The 18,815-nt window shown below is 39.3% G+C and overlaps 1 protein-coding gene and 1 long non-coding RNA gene across 2 annotated transcripts; one reads left to right on the forward strand and one right to left on the reverse strand.

Moving 5' to 3' along the window:
* Positions 1 to 1,895: 1,895 nt before the first annotated feature.
* Positions 1,896 to 18,004, reverse strand: LOC113046757 (6-deoxyerythronolide-B synthase EryA1, modules 1 and 2-like). Its single transcript, XM_026207710.1, has 6 exons — positions 16,768 to 18,004; positions 16,526 to 16,679; positions 16,121 to 16,281; positions 15,763 to 15,969; positions 8,614 to 8,795; positions 1,896 to 8,509 (listed from the first exon to the last, which is right to left on the reverse strand). Exons 1-6 carry the CDS (start codon positions 16,823 to 16,825, stop codon positions 2,951 to 2,953), a joined length of 6,321 nt encoding a protein of 2,106 aa, XP_026063495.1. The 5' UTR covers positions 16,826 to 18,004; the 3' UTR covers positions 1,896 to 2,950.
* On the forward strand, positions 9,480 to 10,379 carry LOC113046772 (uncharacterized). The gene is made up of 3 exons (XR_003276156.1): positions 9,480 to 9,558; positions 9,731 to 9,808; positions 10,187 to 10,379. It is a non-coding gene; the product is annotated as an uncharacterized LOC113046772 (long non-coding RNA).
* Positions 18,005 to 18,815: the final 811 nt, after the last annotated feature.

Here is an 18,815-nt window from a genome sequence, read left to right on the forward strand (position 1 = left end):
GGAGTCAAACTCACTAACCACTAGGCCATGACTGTACTGCAGATGAACAAGCATCCTTGCATATGTAAATGCAAACATTAAATAGATATCTTCGAGATATACATGCGCCATTAGGGTTAGTGCTTCACTGGTGCCACCTTCTGTAGAACTTAATGGCACTGGTGCTGGTGTTGTCAAACTTTAGTCTGGAGACCTGCAGTGGTTCTCGAAGTCAGAAAAGTGTTAGGAGAACATTGTCTGTGATTATATATTCGCTGCAAAAATCGCTGCAAATTTTGAGAAAAACCACAGAAAAATAGTAATTTTATACCGCAAAAGTATGAAAAAAGTTCTGCGAAATCCTGGAGGGACTGTATTTTGTTATATGAACATGCAAAACATCAAAAGAAAGAACAGAGAATATGCTTGTAAACAAAAAACATTTTATTCCAACTTGTTGCAGTCTTTTTTTAAACACTTGAATAATAATCAAAGAGTAGACAGAGTCGTTCAACACCCCAAAATGATCTGATGGCCAAGTCAGATGGGAGTAGGAGAGTGATGATGATGATGAAGAAGAGGGGGGAGGGTGTCGAGTTTGCTGAACCTGGAACTTTGTTTGGACCAAGATGATGGCCTGGAAAATCAACTGCTTAAAAATTCCCATGTAAATACCACTTAATTTTCAGTTTTGAATGGATTCAAACAGACTTATAATAAATTAATCTCTAAAATAATAAAGAATATAACGAAATATGACATTACTACTGTGTATGAAAAGTTAATCCATTTTTTTTTTCTTAAAGTGGAAGTAAGCCTATGGGTGAAACTTCTGGTTCATTATCCACTATAGTAACTAATAAGAAAAATAAAAGTGTTCCGTAAACATTAAAATGGTTTGCACTACAAACCATTGAGCTCATAATTAAAGATAATACATTACAATAATATTGCAAGACAAACTAATTTGCAATATCAAGCAGCAAAACAAGCTATTTTGTACAGCTAAAAATAGCTGGACACGGATGAGACTGGAAGCCACACCCATAAAATTTACCCAGTCTTACAGAAAGAAAAAGGTGGATAAAAGTGCACTGCAAAAATTATTTCCACAAATTACATATCATTATTGACTATTGTTCAGATAACACAATATTTTTGTTTAAGGTTGATTAAACTAGTGGCATGGTGGCAATGGATTGATATAAAATAAAAACATTAGCTGATTCTACTAATAGATAGTTTACTGGACTTCAGAAACTTTATTTTCATGTGCATGCGCCGGACACCTGGGAGTAAACAACATTTGAGCGAGAAGGAACCATTTTCTTCTCAGCTTTTTCAGAGGCAAAGAAAGACAGTTTATGGTAAGTCATTTTAAAATTCAGTGTTTCTATTGACTGGTTTTTCTAAGAGTGAATTAATTTATTTCCTAGGAAGCGAAAAGTCAGAAGATGGTTTAAATCTATAATAATTTTGCCTAAGAAATTCCAAAAGAAAACATCCTAACGGCCGCTTCAACACACACACACACACACACACACACACACACACACACACACACACGATAGGTAAAAATGTATAGCCTGAATGCATTGTAAGTTGCTTTGGATAAAAGCGTCTGCTAAATGCATAAACAAATTTTATATATATATATATATATATACACACACACATATAAGGCCTATCATGTAAACCACCTTGTCCTCAAATGTATCTTGCAAAGTTGAAGTAGGCAAATGACTAATGTCTTTATTTCTTTCATTATAATTTTACTGATAAGCTATCGTACCATATCAGTATTTCAATTCAAAATTTGCTTTGTAAAATATAGAATTATGATAATAGTTTTTACCAAAAGTTAGCAAAGCAAGCACTGATTAATAAATCAACATACACATTTTACCATTTCTTATTTTAATCATTGAATATAATATTTAAAATAAAATTCTGAATATAAACAATAATGTATTTTGGAAATACTACAACACATACTGATTCTATTAGATACTTTAATTAATTAAAATTACTTTAGGTATTACTTAAGGTAATATAATCTTAATTTTGTATGTTGTTATCTTTTGCATGATAACTTTAGTGAGAAAAAAAATTCTCAAAATCCCAATTAAAAAAACAATATGCATGTCAGCAGGTGCCACTTGTTCAGACTTTGTTGCAAGTACATGAAAATAGATACAGGAAACTTGAAAATGAAAATGAAAAGAAATGCTGAATATGTGTTTGTAGTTTATACCTACGTAGTCTGATATAATGAACAAAACAAACTGCACTGAAAATTTTTTTAAATATAAATTCAAGTCAAAGTTATAATTTAACATCACTAAATCAACCCCCCTAAAAATGTCGCACCAATAAATGTGTCCCTGGACCACAAAACCAGTCATAAGGAGCATGGGTATATTTGAAGCAATTGCCAAAGATACATTGTATGAATCAAAATTATTGATTTTTCTTTAATGCCAAAAATCATTAGGATATTAATTAAAGATCATATTCCATGAAGATATTTAATACATTTTCTACTGTAAATATATCAAAAATGTAATTTTTGATTTGTAATTTCCTTTGCTAAGAACTTTATTTGGACAGCTTTTTTTCTCAGATTCCAGGTTTTCAATAGTTGTATATTGGCTAAATATTGTCCCATCCTAACAAACCATAAATCAATAGAAAGCTTATTTATTCAACTTTTTGGATAATGTATACAATTCAATTTAAAAAAAAATGATGACTGGTTTTGTGGTCAAATTTTCACAAATATGGGTTTAAATCAGACTTTAAAAAAATCTCCCTATGGTAACAATTCCAAGCTATCACATTTTACAGTGTAAAATCATGATAAAAAAATTAAGTCTACAGTCAGAATATTCTGCAAAATCTAACTGATCATAATTATATGTCCTGTTAATACAGAGGATGCAGGACTTCTGTGGAGAAATACAAATCAACTTTATAAGTATGTGGAATTGCTCTCATCGTCATTCTGATATTCTTCTACACAATTTTGCTCCAGGATTTTGATGATCGTTAACAATGTGCTATTCGGATCCAGCAGAGTCACTAGAGGGACATTCACACCTCTATCAGCAAAGAGAACATTCTGCAGAGTCATGGCTAACATTGAGTCAATCCCCAAATCGAAAAGTTTAACATCATCATTCAACTCATCCATCTCAACACCAGCTGTTTCGCTAATCATGAGCTGCAGATAATCACGTGGTGAGGAGGATGTCATGGGTTGCTCAGGTCTAGACGTGATCACTCCAGTTTTAATGATGGCTTCCTGTGCTATTTTGTACAAGCGTACACTCAGTGATTTGTTCTGACTTAGGATGTTATTCCAGCTTTTATTAAAATCAAACCTGCATACAACCTGTTGAGGCTTGTTGATCAAAAGGCACTGCTCAAGACTTTCATGGATTTCTGGAATCTCCAAAAGCATGATTCCCTTTGCCTCCAGAAATCTTTGGAAATGGACTTTGTTCAGAAGAAGGCCGAGATTCAAAGCCCCCCAATTAATGGACTGTCCAGAAAGCCCAATGTTTCTGCGGTACTGACAGAAAGTATCCATGAAAGTATTAGCCGCAGCGTAATTTGTTTGTGAGGGATTGCCAATGAAGGCAGAGATGGAAGAATAACAAACAAAGTAATCCAGATTGCATTGCAAGGTTGAACGATGAAGGTTAATAACTCCATTCACCTTTGGCCTCATGACTTTCTCATAAAGAGATCTGTCAAGACGTTCAATCAGCCCATCGTGCAGGACAACCGCACTGTGGAATACCCCTTTAATGGGACTGGATGGAAATAGTTTTCCAATATTAACCATCATCTGGTTCACCTGCTCAGATATTGAAACATCACATGGCAGAGATTTAATGACTGAATCCCATTGGCTACTGACTTGACTTATCTCTTGTTGCATCGCAGAGTTTGGATTACTTCTAGACAGGATAACAATTTTTCCTCCTCCTTTCTGAGCAATGAACTTTACTGTCTCAAAGCCCAATCCCGTTAGACCACCTGTGACAATATATACTGAATCTTTCTGGAATAAACCGTGCTTAGGCATCACTGGAATGTCAGACAGCTGGTGTTTGGCAGCACTGTTCAGGACTATTATGGGTACGATCTGGCATCTGAAGTATGATTCAGATTCTTTTACAGACAAAAGATCAACATCTTGAGATTTTACTCTTTGAACAGCTGTTGCATCCAAAGACAACGACTTCCTGCCCAAATCCATAGATATCAGCCAACGGTAAATTTGTGGCATTTGGGTTTGCAGAGAAGATTTCTGCATTATTTGGGACATGTAGAGTACATGGCAGTAGACTTCCTCATTTGTACCTCTAAATGTTGTTGAATTAAATGGAAAATCTGTCTGGTTGTCACAGACAAACACAATGTCTTTGATGCCTTTAACGCTGCTAGCTATTTGAGCAGTTTTTACATTATAAGGAGGAAGAAAGACAGCTCCCACAACCTCACTAAAATCACAAAACATCTGATCAGCCTGTGTGCTCACTCTGACAGTCCAACCTAATCTGTTTGCAATAGCAATTAAAACAGTCATCAAAGCTGAGTCAGGGACAGTGGAGAAAATACCCAGTTTCCTTGGCTGTTTAGCTCTGGGTAAAGCCTTATGCAAGATCTCCCAAGCTAAGACCATATAAGAGACACAAGGAATTTCATTCAGGAATGAAAGCCTTTTAGCTTTACAGCAAACAGCTGCTGGGAGAACTACTTTAGTGGTGGCAGCCACAGGGTAACAACACACAACGTGATCACCAACTTTAAATTTACTGACATCTTTGCCCACTGCTGTGACAGTGCCACTGAAGTCGAGGGCTAAGAGCTTATGGTTTTCATTTGTGTGCTTGTTCCAGTACAATGTCTGACCATAATTCAGATCAGAAATGCTGACTGGAAAGTAGTCTGATGAATGAATGCAGATTTTTCTGAGGTGTAGCTCAATGTTTTTTCCTTGTTTAAGTTCAATTAAATTATCAACTTGTGTTGCTGACAGATTTGTCATTATATATGGGTCAGATGTTTGCAACATAAAGACTTGATCATGCAACATGTGGACATTTGTTGAAGAGACTGCCAAGGTTGGCAATGGTGTGTGGGTGATTTCAGGTTTGAGAATTATGCCTTCCTTCACAACTAGCTCTGGATATTTGTGACAGGGGTAAGACCTAAGGACTTGAATCAAAGCTCTGATGTCCTCAAAAGAGGCAGAGCCCATGTCAATCAGCTGGAAGGAAAGCTCTGGCAACTCAGCTGCACATGCTCTTGTCATGCCTGATAGAACAAATCCAGGGTTGATGGAGTCCACTAAGGTCTCAGAGCACCTATAGGTTATTACTCTGATATCACCTGGAAAATGAAGTGTCTTGAGATAGCCGACAATTTTTCGGAAAACCTCACAACACCCTGCCATGCCGTCCAAGACCTTCTCTGATTCGAGAGAGGTTAAATCTGCATCACTCCAAATGAACAAAATTTCCTGGAAATTTTTCTTTACACTTGAAATTTTCAGTTTTGACAGAAGGAGTTCAACTCCATCTTCTAACAGTATGTTAGCTTTTGAAGGGGACACGTATCTAGATTTTGGATCCAAGTACTGTTGCAAAGCTTCAGAAATTCCTAACTGGTCCGAAAATACCAGTGCCTTAATATGTGTATCAAATTGAGCAACTTCAGAGATGATACTGAGATTGTTATGGAAGAAGTACTCTTTGACTACTTGGGAACGACTTCCTAGCATTTTGATCTTCACATAGCTGAGTTCAACCAACACCCTACCCTGTTTGTTGGCTAAGCAGCCACAAATGTCAAAATCATCTTCTCCCACATGTACTGCTCTCAGATATACAACCATCTCCTCTTGCAATGGTTCAAATACAGTCAGGCTTCCAATTTGTGCAGGAAATTGAGGTCTTGATGATATATCATGCCCTATAGTTATAGGTACAATTTGCATGACGTAATCCAAGACCACAGGGTGAACGTGATAGTCATGTAATTGAGGCAGTAATTCCTTTGGGACCTTCACAACAGATATAACCTCTCTAAATTCTTCTCCACAAAAAATATCTGCCTTATTTCTGAAGACAGACCCATATTCAAATCCTGTTTGACTTAGATGTTTGTAGAGTTCTTCAGTAGTCACATGGAATGTGCACCTTTTGTAAATACAATCTAATGAAATTAACTGTTCTTCAGGCATTCTACCTGGTTTTGTTTCTACTGTGCCAAATGCATATACTGCAGAAGTAGACTGTATTTTGAAGCTACATTTGTTATCATCCAAATGATCTGTATGATCCAACTGTATATTTATTTCTGGGGCCTTCTGGGTTAAAACGAATGGACTCTGGAATGTTACGCTGAGCTGCAGGGAACTTATTGGAACCTTAGGTTTCGCATATACCATGTAAGCTGCTAAACCCAGCTCTGCATAGAATGCGCCAGGAATGATGGCAACTCCATTGTGCTTGTGGTCCTGCAGGAAGGCCACTGATTCAGAGGATAAATCACAGCTGAACATTGAACTGCCTGTGCCAATTTGTGTAACTACTGGATGGTTGCTAGTAGGACCATTGGACTGCAAGCGTGAAGCGAAGACATCACTCTTCACATCATCAAACTGGTATCGTGGGTAGGGAATTGGTTCAGTCTCAAAACCTTTGTATAACATTTCCCAGTCCACTGTGATCCCAAACTCAAACAATTTTGAAACAACAGCAAGCATTGTCTCGTGATCTTTATCAGGTTGCACTGAGGGAATCACAGTGAAATCATTTCCGAGAGTCTCATTGATGTACCTCTGCAAAGATCTTCTTGGACCAATTTCAACAAATATCACATTCTTTTTGTTTTTAGCTGCAGACTTCACAGCTTGTTCAAATTCAACTGGCTCTCTGATATTCCTTGCCCAATATTCACCAGTAATAAAATCTGAGGAACACAAACTTACACCTGTCACTGTGGAAAACAGTTCTGTCTCCAAGTTATGTGCCTGCAATGAGCCTATACTTTCTTTTACTTTGGACTCAATGGGATCCATCTTGTGACTGTGATATGCAGCAGGTACATCCAAAATGCGAAGGAACAATTCAGTTCCTCTGGCTGAGATGCTCAAATTCTGATGCAACCTGTCGATGTCATCTGCATCTCCTGAGAGGGTACACGACTGAGGGCTGTTATAAGCAGCCAGGCAAACCCTTCCTGAATAAGAAGGAAGAATTTTCAAGACTTCAGAAACAGCCATATTACTGACTATGAGCATTTTCCCTCCTGTCACAGTGCTTTGCAAAGAACTGCGATAGTGGATGATTTTCACCGAGTCTTCAAGTGACAACAAACCAGAACAATGAGCTGCAGCAACTTCTCCAATAGAGTGCCCCAAAACAGTATCAGGACTGATGCCCCAATGTTTCAGAAGTTTGACAATAGCAACCTGAACAGCAAACAGAAGAGGCTGGACAATCTTTGGATCAGATGGATCTGTACTTTTCTCAGATTCACTTTCCAGCATCTCTATCAGATTCAGACTTCTATAGCTTTTCAAAAGACTTTCAATCTTAATGATTTCCTCTCTGAAAACTGGCTCTTGTTTTAGGAGCTGCTTGCACATACCATGATATGTAACACCGTTGCCACAAAACACAAAAACTAGCTTGGAGTCTGTCTTTGATGGTACAAGCTTTTTCTGTACAGAAGCATTAAGTTTCTCTTGCAGTTCTGTTAATGATGCTGTTTGAAACATTTTCCTGTATTTGTTTTTCAAATGACTTCTTCTACATGCAGATGTGTACAATAAAGCCTGCAGATTTGATATTTTACCTGCTCTGATTTGTTCTGCTGTATCTTTAATGATATTTTTTATAGATTTTTCAGAGGCTGCAGAGACGACAAAATACTGATGGGATTTGCTGATCAGCTGAGCTTTTGGCTTTTTTGACTGCACATATTGTCTGACAACTGCATGTGCATTGGTTCCACCAAAACCAAAGTTATTGATTCCTGCAAACCTCCCGCCTTCTCTCATCCATTTTTCTGCTGTGGTAGGGACTTTTATGTTGAGAGATTCAATGTCTATGCTGGAGTTTTCCATAGAGTAGAACAATGATGGCACAATAGTTTCGTGCTCCATCATCAAGAGAACCTTTATGAGTCCTGCAACACCTGCGGCAGATTCTGTGTGTCCAATATTGCTCTTAACAGAACCAATGATGAGTGGCCCTGACTTTTTAGGTCTTGCTTTGGCAATGACTTTTGAGATGCTACCTGCCTCTACTGGATCTCCAACTGGAGTCCCAGTCCCATGAGCTTCTATGTACTGGACATTAGTCAGATCAGTCTCTGTTGAGTAGATTTTTTTAAGCAGCTCCTCCTGTTGTACCATGGATGGTTTGGTTATTGGACTAACACTGTGGCCATCCTGATTTACAGCAGTTTTGCAAATGATGCCCCAAATGTGATCATGGTCCTTGAGTGCCTGTCAAAATATAGACAACTTATGTTTCTTGATTTTAGTACTTTTTTTGTATGTTGCATTGTTGTGATGATGATGTGTTTATGTAATACAATCTTTTTGTTTACTTTTTTCAAAGGCTTTAGAAGAATAATCCCACAGCCTTCACCTCTCCCATATCCATCTGCTTTGCTGCTGAAAGGTTTACTGGTGCCATCAGAGGAGATCATTTTTGCCTTGGAGAGTGACACAAATATAACTGGTTCCAAAATACAGCTTACACCCCCACACACGGCCATTTCACAGTCTCCTGTTGAGTGAAACACAGAGAGCCAGACATTACAAATGCTATTGGCTATTGGCGAACATAGCGAACATAGCGGTTGCATAGGGCGACAAATATGTTGGGGGCACGGCGTGGGCTCCTTATTAATTAATAAGTTTGCTACACATTACTAGCAAACGTAACTTCACTGATAACCTACATGGATTTAAATGTCAAAAGACCCGTATTTCGGATAACGTATGCATGCTAGTTATGGAAAGTACAGTTGCTCTCTACTCTACATTCATTACACCTAGCAGGCTCATACACACACAGTAACCACTCTCTGAACTTTGTAAATACAACTAGTACTTTTGTTTCTGTTTTTGTTATTATTATTATTAGCAATTATTACAATGCAACTATATGACAGGATGATAGAAATGACCAAATGCAATTATTTAACGAACAGCATTTATGAACTCTGTGTTTAAATACATACAGCTGCAAGAGTAGGGACATCCAGTAGTGGTACTCCAGGGACCAGGAACACACAGCCTGCATCAAGTGAGTCTATTTAATAGTATTTATTCAAGCCACATCCATACTTTAAAGTACAACAGAAAAAGGTTAGCATGTATTAAAATACAATAGCTTGTTTTCTTTAAGAAGTTCAACCACAATCATCATTTCACTCACTGCTTGTCTGGTTATACAATATGCTTGTATACACCCAGAACCACATCAAGCACTCAGGGCACCAGTGAAAGACACGCGACTGAGACCAGGGACACACAGCCTGAAGGAAGTTAGTCATTTGAAATAACTAATTTAAGCTTACAACCATCTGACAATATGTACTAGAAGATAATGAAAACATGGAAATCACAATAACATTGCATCCCTACGAATCTAATTTCAACCACAGTTTAAGTAATTTTCACTAATTTAATTTAACACCACTGATCTGGCTTTTGCAGGTGAAGGGGCCACATCTAGTATTCCAGGCCTCAGTGAAACACAGACCACTGAGACCAGGGATACTCAGCCTGAAGCAAGTAAGACCCTTGAATACCGTTTATTCAACCACAATTTAAAACTTCAGTGACTTGTTTCCAAGTAAACATTGACATTCCTCATTAATTAATCTCAAACACTACTGGTCTATTATAATATATATGCTGGTCTATAGTATAGTAATATATAGCTTAAGCACCGCATAGTAATTATGTATATTTTTTATATATTTACCACCTGTTGTATTATAACTTATAAGACCATTGACGAATCTCAGAAAACAGCACAAACAAAATAAGAACATTTGATGGATATGGATAAAATGAAGAGTACTAATTTGTTATTGCATATTTGCTGGACATTGTGTATCCCTATTAAAGCTTTAACATCAATTTTGCATGTATGCATTTGCCTTTAAGTGAAGGAACAACAAACACAACAAGCTCTGCTACTACACTGCCGCCTGCATACACCTCACCATCTGCAATTCCTGATTTCCAGGGAGCACCTATAGATCCTGCTGACTGGCCAGCCCTCTGTGATGCGATAAGGACAGAGTTAGTTAGCAGAAGACCGTACCAGACCAGTCCAGACTTTACATTTCCAAAAAGAGATGACAGGAGAAGCTGCCACTACAACCACTTCTTGGGTGTGTGAGTTCACTAGTGTGTGTGCACTTTGATGGGTTATTATGGGTACTTAGATGGTGACCAGTGTCTGAAACATACAATGAAAAAACACCCACTTGTTGGCCGGCCACAGCCTCCGGCGTCACTACCGGTGAGACTATAAATCAGCACGGGAGAGCACGTCATTATCTTCTTCGTCTGAAGCTTGCGTCCGAAGCATGGCAGAGAGCTAGAGGACGCAGTGTCTCGTTCCCTACTCAGGGAACTATGGTTACATACGTAACCTGAGACCATTCCCTTTCGAGGGAACTTCGAACTGGGGAACAGCGTACCCATGCCTCCATGCTGAGGGGAATGCAGGCCAGAATCATGGCGAGCATTAAGTACCAACTTTACCATTTCCATGGGAGTTCCCCTGGGACTTTTAGACGGCTGTTTGTGACAGTACCCCTTGAGGGCTGAGCTACATACCCAACTTAATTGTTAGGGCCTCGGCCCAGGGTAGAGCTGAAGGCTTGGAATCAGGAAAGATTCCTTTAAAGGGATACGGCTAAGAACCTAGCATTTGTACCAAGTCCTGCCTGTCACACAGGGGCTACCGCTAGCTTACACATAAGCTTGCTGAAAGAGCTGTCACAACAGTTCTCTAGTAGCAACATCCTGTTTAGATAGGTATCCGAGGATACATAGGTGGAGTGGCGCCCAAGATGAACGGGGCTTTTACCATCTCAAGAAAGAGCACGAAGCAACCGCGCAAAGCCCTCACCATATAGGATTAAAGAAAGAACAGAATACTAGCGTGCGAACTTACCACAGTGTGGATTTCAGAAAGTGTGCAAAGACTACACGTGCACTTACTATAGCATGGATTTTCAAATACTGTTCTAAGGGACGGGCTCTCGTGGAACTCTGATAGAGCAGCTCATAGATGGAATGTTGAATCTCAAAACAGTATGATTGAGAGTAATCAACTCGATCTATGGAACAATACTGGAGCGCTCTGGGGAAAAAACAGAGAACAGAGAAAGGGGAGCGCTGCTAAATTACCATGAGAATCACCCAAATAGCCCCTCATGTTGAGGGAAGCGATGCTTTAGGTGTATAAACAAATACAAACTGGCTGAATGGAGCCCAAGGAACCAAGGTCTAATCATCTCAAGAAAGGGAATGAAGCGGAGCGCGTAACCCGTAAAAAAGGTATCGTACAAGATTTCAGAAAGTTTGCAGAGTCTTGCGTGCAAACTTACCACTTGTGGATTTTTAGAAAGTGCGCAAAGTGTTCACGTGCACACTGAGGCAGTGTGCATCACCTGAGGCAGCATATACAAGAAGACTTCTGTAACTGCCACCTCCACTTCCCGGTAGATGCGACAGCACACCTAAGCGGCCAGGAGACCCTTCGGGGTGACCTGGCCAGACATCCATGAAATTCCCTGCAGTGCTGTGCCAGGCCTGATGATAAAGGAGGCTCCCTCAGAAACCTGTGATCTCAGCCGCCTAATACTGGAACATGAAGCCAGATGGCTGCTGCTGGCGAATGTTTAGTAAACACTTTGACTGAGCACTGCAAAGGAAACTCACAGAGTTTATTAGTAGACACGTAACCACAAGCAATTAAATACACATAAGTATATACAGAGAGGGTTACATTTACCCCCCCACCCTCCTACGCCGGAGCCCCGCTCAAGGGGCGCCTCCTTTTAGTCTGGACCATCAGTCAGGTTGGTTGCTATGGACATAGAACCATAAAAAAAAACATTATAGGTCCAGCATAGGAGACTGTTATGCGAGAGGTTTCCATCTAACCTCGATCAGGTGGAGAGCTGGTGGTTACAGGGGAATTAGGAAGGGAAGGATAAAAGCAGAAGTTAACCCTCTGAAGTCGATTAACGCATATACGCGTTATGAGGTTATTTTCTCCAGATAACCTCTTAGACTCCAGAGTGTTAAAAATCCCCAAAGGGAATGAGTAGATACCTCGGTATCACTCCGATTCGGACGAGAACTCTGCCTAGTCTAGATCATACCCCTTAGGTTCTGCTTACCTCCACGTGACCCACGATTCCTCTAACCCCTGCCCGAAGGTGGGGGAGGAGCGCGAGTTGCGACACTAGCCTTCTGTGCCCATCTTTGATCCTCAGATCGAGACAGACCAGGACCCCTATGTTGTTTGGGCTCAGACCTGGACCTTCGTGGAACGAAGGATCTGAAAGCAGCAGAGCGCGCCTTCGTTTCCCTGAACTTCTCTTATCGCCGTCTCAACGGAAATACAGAAAAGATCAGAAGGTGAAACCTGAGCATCGAGCAGAAACCATTTTCTTTCCTCCCGATGTCTGTTCATCCACAGATGTCTCTCCGCTGCCACCATGGCCGCCATAGTCCTGCCCATGGCGGAGGCGGCTTGCTTGGTAGCACGGAGAGAGATCCGTGGTGCGGCACAGCTCAGCTACCTGATCAGAAAAAGGCCCCTGCCTCTATCCAGGTCTCTTAGCAGACCAGTCTGATATGCTTGAAGCACCAGCATTGTGTGTAATAAAGCCACAGCCTACCTGCTACTGCGTATACCTTGCCATTTAAGTGAGATGATTTTCTGAAGGGGCTTAGATGGCAAGGAGGGAGATGAAGAGAGGAAGTTTCCCCTGCAGAAAGAAAAAAATTTCACAGATAAAAATTTATAAATTACTTATAAAATTTTTAGCTCTTTCCACAGGGGGCATTCCCTCCTAGCCGCTTTCGTGCAACACCTCGATTTCAGCAGATTACTTTAATGCCGAAACCGATAGATGCGAGAAGAAAACGGCATCTTTCATTTCTTTTTAATCTCTGTATGGAGATCATGCACAAATGAAAGGCTCACCTGAGCTGGAGGGCTATGGTCAAAAGGTAATTTTCGCTCAGTAACCTCCAACAGCTCTACATACACAGGGCAGGAGAATTGAGAAGGCTCAGCCTCAGCTTCTACACCATTCTCAAATATCTCCTGCTTTTCCTGGGTAAAAACCCAGCAGAGCACTAACCTCAGTATGAGAAAGTGTTAAAGATATAACATCATCCTCCCAAGGCTCTCTCTCGTCCGCCGCCCCTTTTCTTTTTTTTCTTTCTTTTTTACGATCGCGAAAGGGAAAGTCCCTCTTTAAACCATTCAGACAAATCCACCTGTATTCTCATGAGCTCATTTTCTTCCCCGCCTCAGAGAGGACAGATTCTGAACCGCGGGAAGCAGATGGCTTGCCTTTTTTTTTTTTTTTCAGAAGAGAGACGAACGAGAGCGGAGCTTTTTCCATTGAAAAAACGCTCACAATGCACGCAGATTGCCTCCTCAAAGATATAGCATGCGTGCTCTTCACCCAAACAAATGACACAAAGATCGCGTGTGTCATTGGATGTCAAATAACGCCGACACGGATGCACACATCATCTGAAAGCTTGCTAGTTGTCGCCATGATAAACAGAGAAAGATCACCCTTACCGGTTCTTTCAGATGAACGCTTCAAACAAAACAGTCAGTTGAAGATGAAGAAGATAATTAGAAGTGTTATGTAATAAATGATTTATTTCACAAATCTGAACTAAAAACAAAATCGATTAAAGACATTATGTAAGTTTTAATCTGTGTTTTATCAAGGTACATTTTTTTAGGCTTGAACAATATTTTTGAAATTGTGATAATGTGCAATATGATTGTGAAGTTGGGTGTGATAAGATGTGACAGAACCCTCCCAACCTATCCAAGAATATAGTCTTAGAGGGGATGGGTAGTCGTGAAAAAATAGTGATGAATAATAAGTAAAGCATGTTTTTCTAAGTAAACATGCACTATATGGCCATTAGAAATGCACCAGTTGACCGGATCAGAACCGGCTGTTTTTTTCTTTATATCGGCTAATCTCTAAACTTGCAAACAAACTTGCAGTCATTTTCCAAAATGTTATTTTTCTTGAAATATTACAAAGTCTATGAACAAAACATTAACAGAGGCCAGAGATGCTGATACTATTCATGCATGATGCTGCACAAAATATTGGAAGAATATCAAAATATTGAATTGGGGGTGGAGGTTTCATTCGATTGTATCTTTGAGGGGAACTGACTATCTTCAGAAAGCTTAGGTGGCATTTTCTATTCATCTTGTCTCTGTATAATGCATATATAAATGAAGTAAATGTTGTGTTGCTGCTGTTCCAGACTCTCACTTAGGTTGCCATCAATACAATCAGCTGTGCCATTATTTATCAAATTAACTTGTACTTTTTGATTCTTAAGTAGTTTTAATATCAGTTACTTTAATACTAAGTATTTTTCTAATGAGCTATTTTAACTTTTACTTCAGTAAAAATACAGATACCTTTATGGAAATTAAGTGTGACAGTTTACTTTATACTATGACTACTTTATAGGATACTTAATATTACACCGAGCACAGGAGATTTTGTGCTAGATGGGACCATTGGGGACAAGAAAATATCCTCTTCCAGTTGCTCAAATAATGAAGGGGACAGTTTTCAACCGGCACACAAAAACTTGCAACATCCACATCACCAACAATTGTAGCACACTTCAGTGACTGATGCACTTTAGATAGAGACCCAATATGAACAGAACATTGACTGTGAATGACAGAAAGATAAAATATAGGTAACTTTTGCAACTCCTGCAACATCCTTGAACTACCCCAGCTTAATGGTCTCGGCTCCTGAGCATAAACATGAATGAGTAAAGAATGTCGACCAGCTTATATAACCGTATGCCCAAGGAAGTGGCTCAGGATGCAAATTCCACTCACCAATTTCATTGCCCATTTTTGTAAAATTCAGAGGTGAGACCCCATATATCAGTCGACGTAATATCTTTGTTCGCTCTATCAGTGTAATGACTGTGCTGAGGCAGCGTGAGAATCCATTAGCAGAAGTTTATTGAAGGGACTTGCAGTAATCAATAACGTAAGTTTAGGAAAGGGGTCAGTAGTTAGATAGCAGTCCGATCCGATAAACACAGGGATAATCCAAGAGGCAAAGGTGAGTAGACAAACAAGAGGTCGAAGCATAAACATCTGTCAGAAGAGGCAGTCAAGGCAAAAAGGCAAATCCAGGAACCAGTAGTCAACAAACGGGCAGAGTCATAAACAGAACAGGAAAACAGAGAACTATGAGAAATGCTTGGTAAGGGAGATGCACTGGCAATACTTTGCATGGTCTGAGAGGCTAGGCCTGCTAATAAGTGCTAGAAACAGGAAATGAGTACAGAAGCAGAGGAGGTAAGGCCGTGTCAGTATTCAGACGATGGGCTCCCTCTGCTGGTGGGATGTTACAGGGGGTTATGATAGTATCCAAGACGTTTTGCATACAGTACATATTTGTGAAGACTACCTTGTTTTATGGCTTGACAAGCGAAGTGCAGGGCAACAAGAGATGAGGAGCAGGCACAGTCAATGGACAATGAGGGGCCAGTGAAGTTGAATACGTAAGAGATGCGGTTGGCAGCTATGCTCATAGCGACACCAGTGGCTACGGTGTGGTCAATGTGTTTTGGATTGGTCCTTATACTAGCCAGCTCAAAGTCCCTGTTCATTAGGCCTAAAAAATCAAGTAAACAATAGCACAGTATATTAACCACAGATTGCAAATGTACATATACAGAAATCCACTGAGATTAAAAACTGAACACACACATACATTTTCTCCCAGACAATAACAGTAAGAATATATCAATTATTTAATATGTTACCCAAAAATACTCCTGTTCTCGTTCCACTGGCCTTCTCCATTGGTATTCCAGCATCCTCAAGAGCCCTGTAGGTGCACTGCAGCAACAGTTTGTGCTGAGGGTCCATATTGTTCGATTCAGCATCAGTGATGCCGAAGAACTTGTTGTCAAACTCATTCAATCTACAAAGAAGAAAATTAAATGATGGGCTCATTGTATTTGGAGAGTGAACTGATGCAAACAGAGGCCAAACAGATGGGGCTCAGCATGTCATCCCCAAAATGAAGCATTTCAACCTCTGGTCTTTAATGTATTAATACATTTATTTTACAAAAATATGTGAACACTAAGGAGCATAATGATTAAAAAGAAGAGAGTATAACCCTTTTGATTTCTTTTATAAAGGTAAATGAATTGAAGTCTAACCCATTAATAAGTGCTGCCTTTGCTGTGTATGTCTTTCCTGCTTTACTCTCATTTGGATCATACCACTGAGAGAGATTAAACCTGTCATTTGGTATCTGAACTGCACAGTTTTCTCCATGAAGGAGGACTCTCCAGAAGTTTTCAAGACCCTCGCCTAAAACAGATGAGAACACATACAATGCATATATATCCAAATCATGACACGAAGGAATAATGAAATAGAGTAAATTCTTTACAATTACCTCCAGGAAAATTGCATCCGATCCCAACAACAGCAATTTCTGCATCATCATCCATCATATTTCCCACACCATTTGTGCAGATACAGTTGATTTTTACAATCTATAGACAAAAATAAATACTGAGGTACTGAGGCAACCATATTGAAAAGAAGCAAAGCTACACACTTAAATGGACTATTTCCAAGGATCTGCACTCTCTCTCTGAGAAAAATGATGGTTCCTTTAAGAATTTTATGCAAAATAACTAAAGGCTTGTATTTGTCATATTGGTTTTGGTTCAGATATACGTTGTCCTCTTTTATTTTGTAGAAGAGACTGTAGATGGTTTGCACTCTGAAAAACTAGACAAAGTCTTTAACAAAAACAATCAAACATTTATTTAGAGCAAAAGCAGACGTTTCAGCCATCCAGCTATTCTCAATGCTCATAATTAGATTATTAATAAGATTATGAGCATTGAGAATAGCAGACATTAGTAGACACAAACAATACTGGACAACGCTAACTGACAGGACTCAGGTTTTTAAACACGGGATGATAAGGAGCTATCGAGACACACATGGGACAAAGGAAATGAAATATGGGAAAAATCTGGGATGAAATGAACACAATCAGAGAGCAGGAACACACGCAAAACATGGAATAGAGTCTGACAATAATGTTATATAATGTAAAATGAAATGGCGCAGAAGTTCACTTTGTTTGAACCTGATACTGAAGCTGTCAGGTGGTTTTCAGGCAAATGAAGCTTCGAATGTCATAGATCACATGCTTTCTCAAAATGATTCAAGCTCCTATACAGTGATTTAATGTGAAATGTGTTTTTTTAATACTAGCTTCAAAGCTTTGATGTTGAATTTAACATCACTACTGTTTGCTCCAGCCTGGACTATTGCTTGTGTTTACAGATTACCCCTTGTATCAAAAGTTGTTCATGGATGACCCACGCCTATCCTAGGATTACTGGCTTGCCTCATTCATGTCTGTTTGTTGTTATTTGTCCCATGCCTGTTCCTGACCATGCTCATGAATAAAGATCTGCATTTAGATCCACACACTTCCTCTATTCTCTCTGTAACACATACAAGGTAAATTTTTCATTTGAAAAACATGAGATGCAATAGGATGGAGAGTAAAAAAAAAATAAAGATCTTATATTAATTTTACACAGCTTTTAAAATGTGGCTCTTTTGGGTGAGACACGAGTGCAACGGTGATATATGGCCCTATAGAAAATACAATAAATATGTATTCTGTTTGAATGGCTTCATTTCAGTTTTGACGTAAACAAGTTCTTCTCCTGATGTCATCATTGATGTTCTCTTTTTTCAAAATATTTATACTGAAAACCACAGTATAACGGCTTTAACAGGAGAGGCTACAAAAAAATTATGTGGATTTTACTTTAAATTTGACAAATATTCGAAATTCGAACTTTTTTTGACAGCCCTTTTAGATGGTCTGTCTGATTTAAACCAAAATTGGCTCAGTTTATCTTTAGACCATGCTGGCAACAGGCTATGGTATTCAAGTTGATTAGTCAGACCGTTCACAAATAAAATGTGAAGGAATTGGATGAAGTACACACAAAAATGGAGTATATTCAAACCAAACTTGGTGTGTCATAACAGGGGTTTTCAAACTGTGGGTCAGAGTGGGAAAACGTGGGTCGTACAAATGTCCCTTGGCTGCAGATAAATTTGCATTTCAATGACACACACAGAGCAGGCAAGGGCTGCGTGAAATACCAACAAATTGCGATATTGCTTAGTGCGATTTTAGAATCGAGGGCGCACATGAATGACAGTTAGGATCTCAGAGGGATAGTTCATTATTAAAGGCTTGGTCCGCATTATTAATGAGAAGAAACTTGCTCACTTCAGTCCACTGTATTCTGCATGAGATTGCATACACCGGAAAATTCAAATGTTACGAAAACTGTTTCAGGTATGTTCATCCATTTCCATCAACTGTTTAACCCTTATGCGTTGTTGGGGACGTTTTCGCCCACTAGGGGGTAAAGTTGAGTCTTATTTTGGCCACAACGT

This window comes from Carassius auratus, chromosome 28 (genome assembly GCF_003368295.1).
Source record: "Carassius auratus strain Wakin chromosome 28, ASM336829v1, whole genome shotgun sequence".
Classification (NCBI taxonomy): Eukaryota; Metazoa; Chordata; class Actinopteri; order Cypriniformes; family Cyprinidae; genus Carassius; species Carassius auratus.

Bases quoted from the DNA above. Each gene is read 5' to 3' on its own strand.
- LOC113046757 (XM_026207710.1), bottom strand. From the start codon at position 16,825: ATGATGGATGATGATGCAGAAATTGCTGTTGTTGGGATCGGATGCAAT. The intron at 16,680-16,767 runs GTAATTGTAAAG...CATCTGTTTTAG, and splicing joins CGGATGCAATTTTCCTGGAG to GCGAGGGTCTTGAAAACTTC. The intron at 8,796-15,762 runs GTAGTCTTCACA...TTCACTCAACAG, and splicing joins TTGTCAAGCCATAAAACAAG to GAGACTGTGAAATGGCCGTG.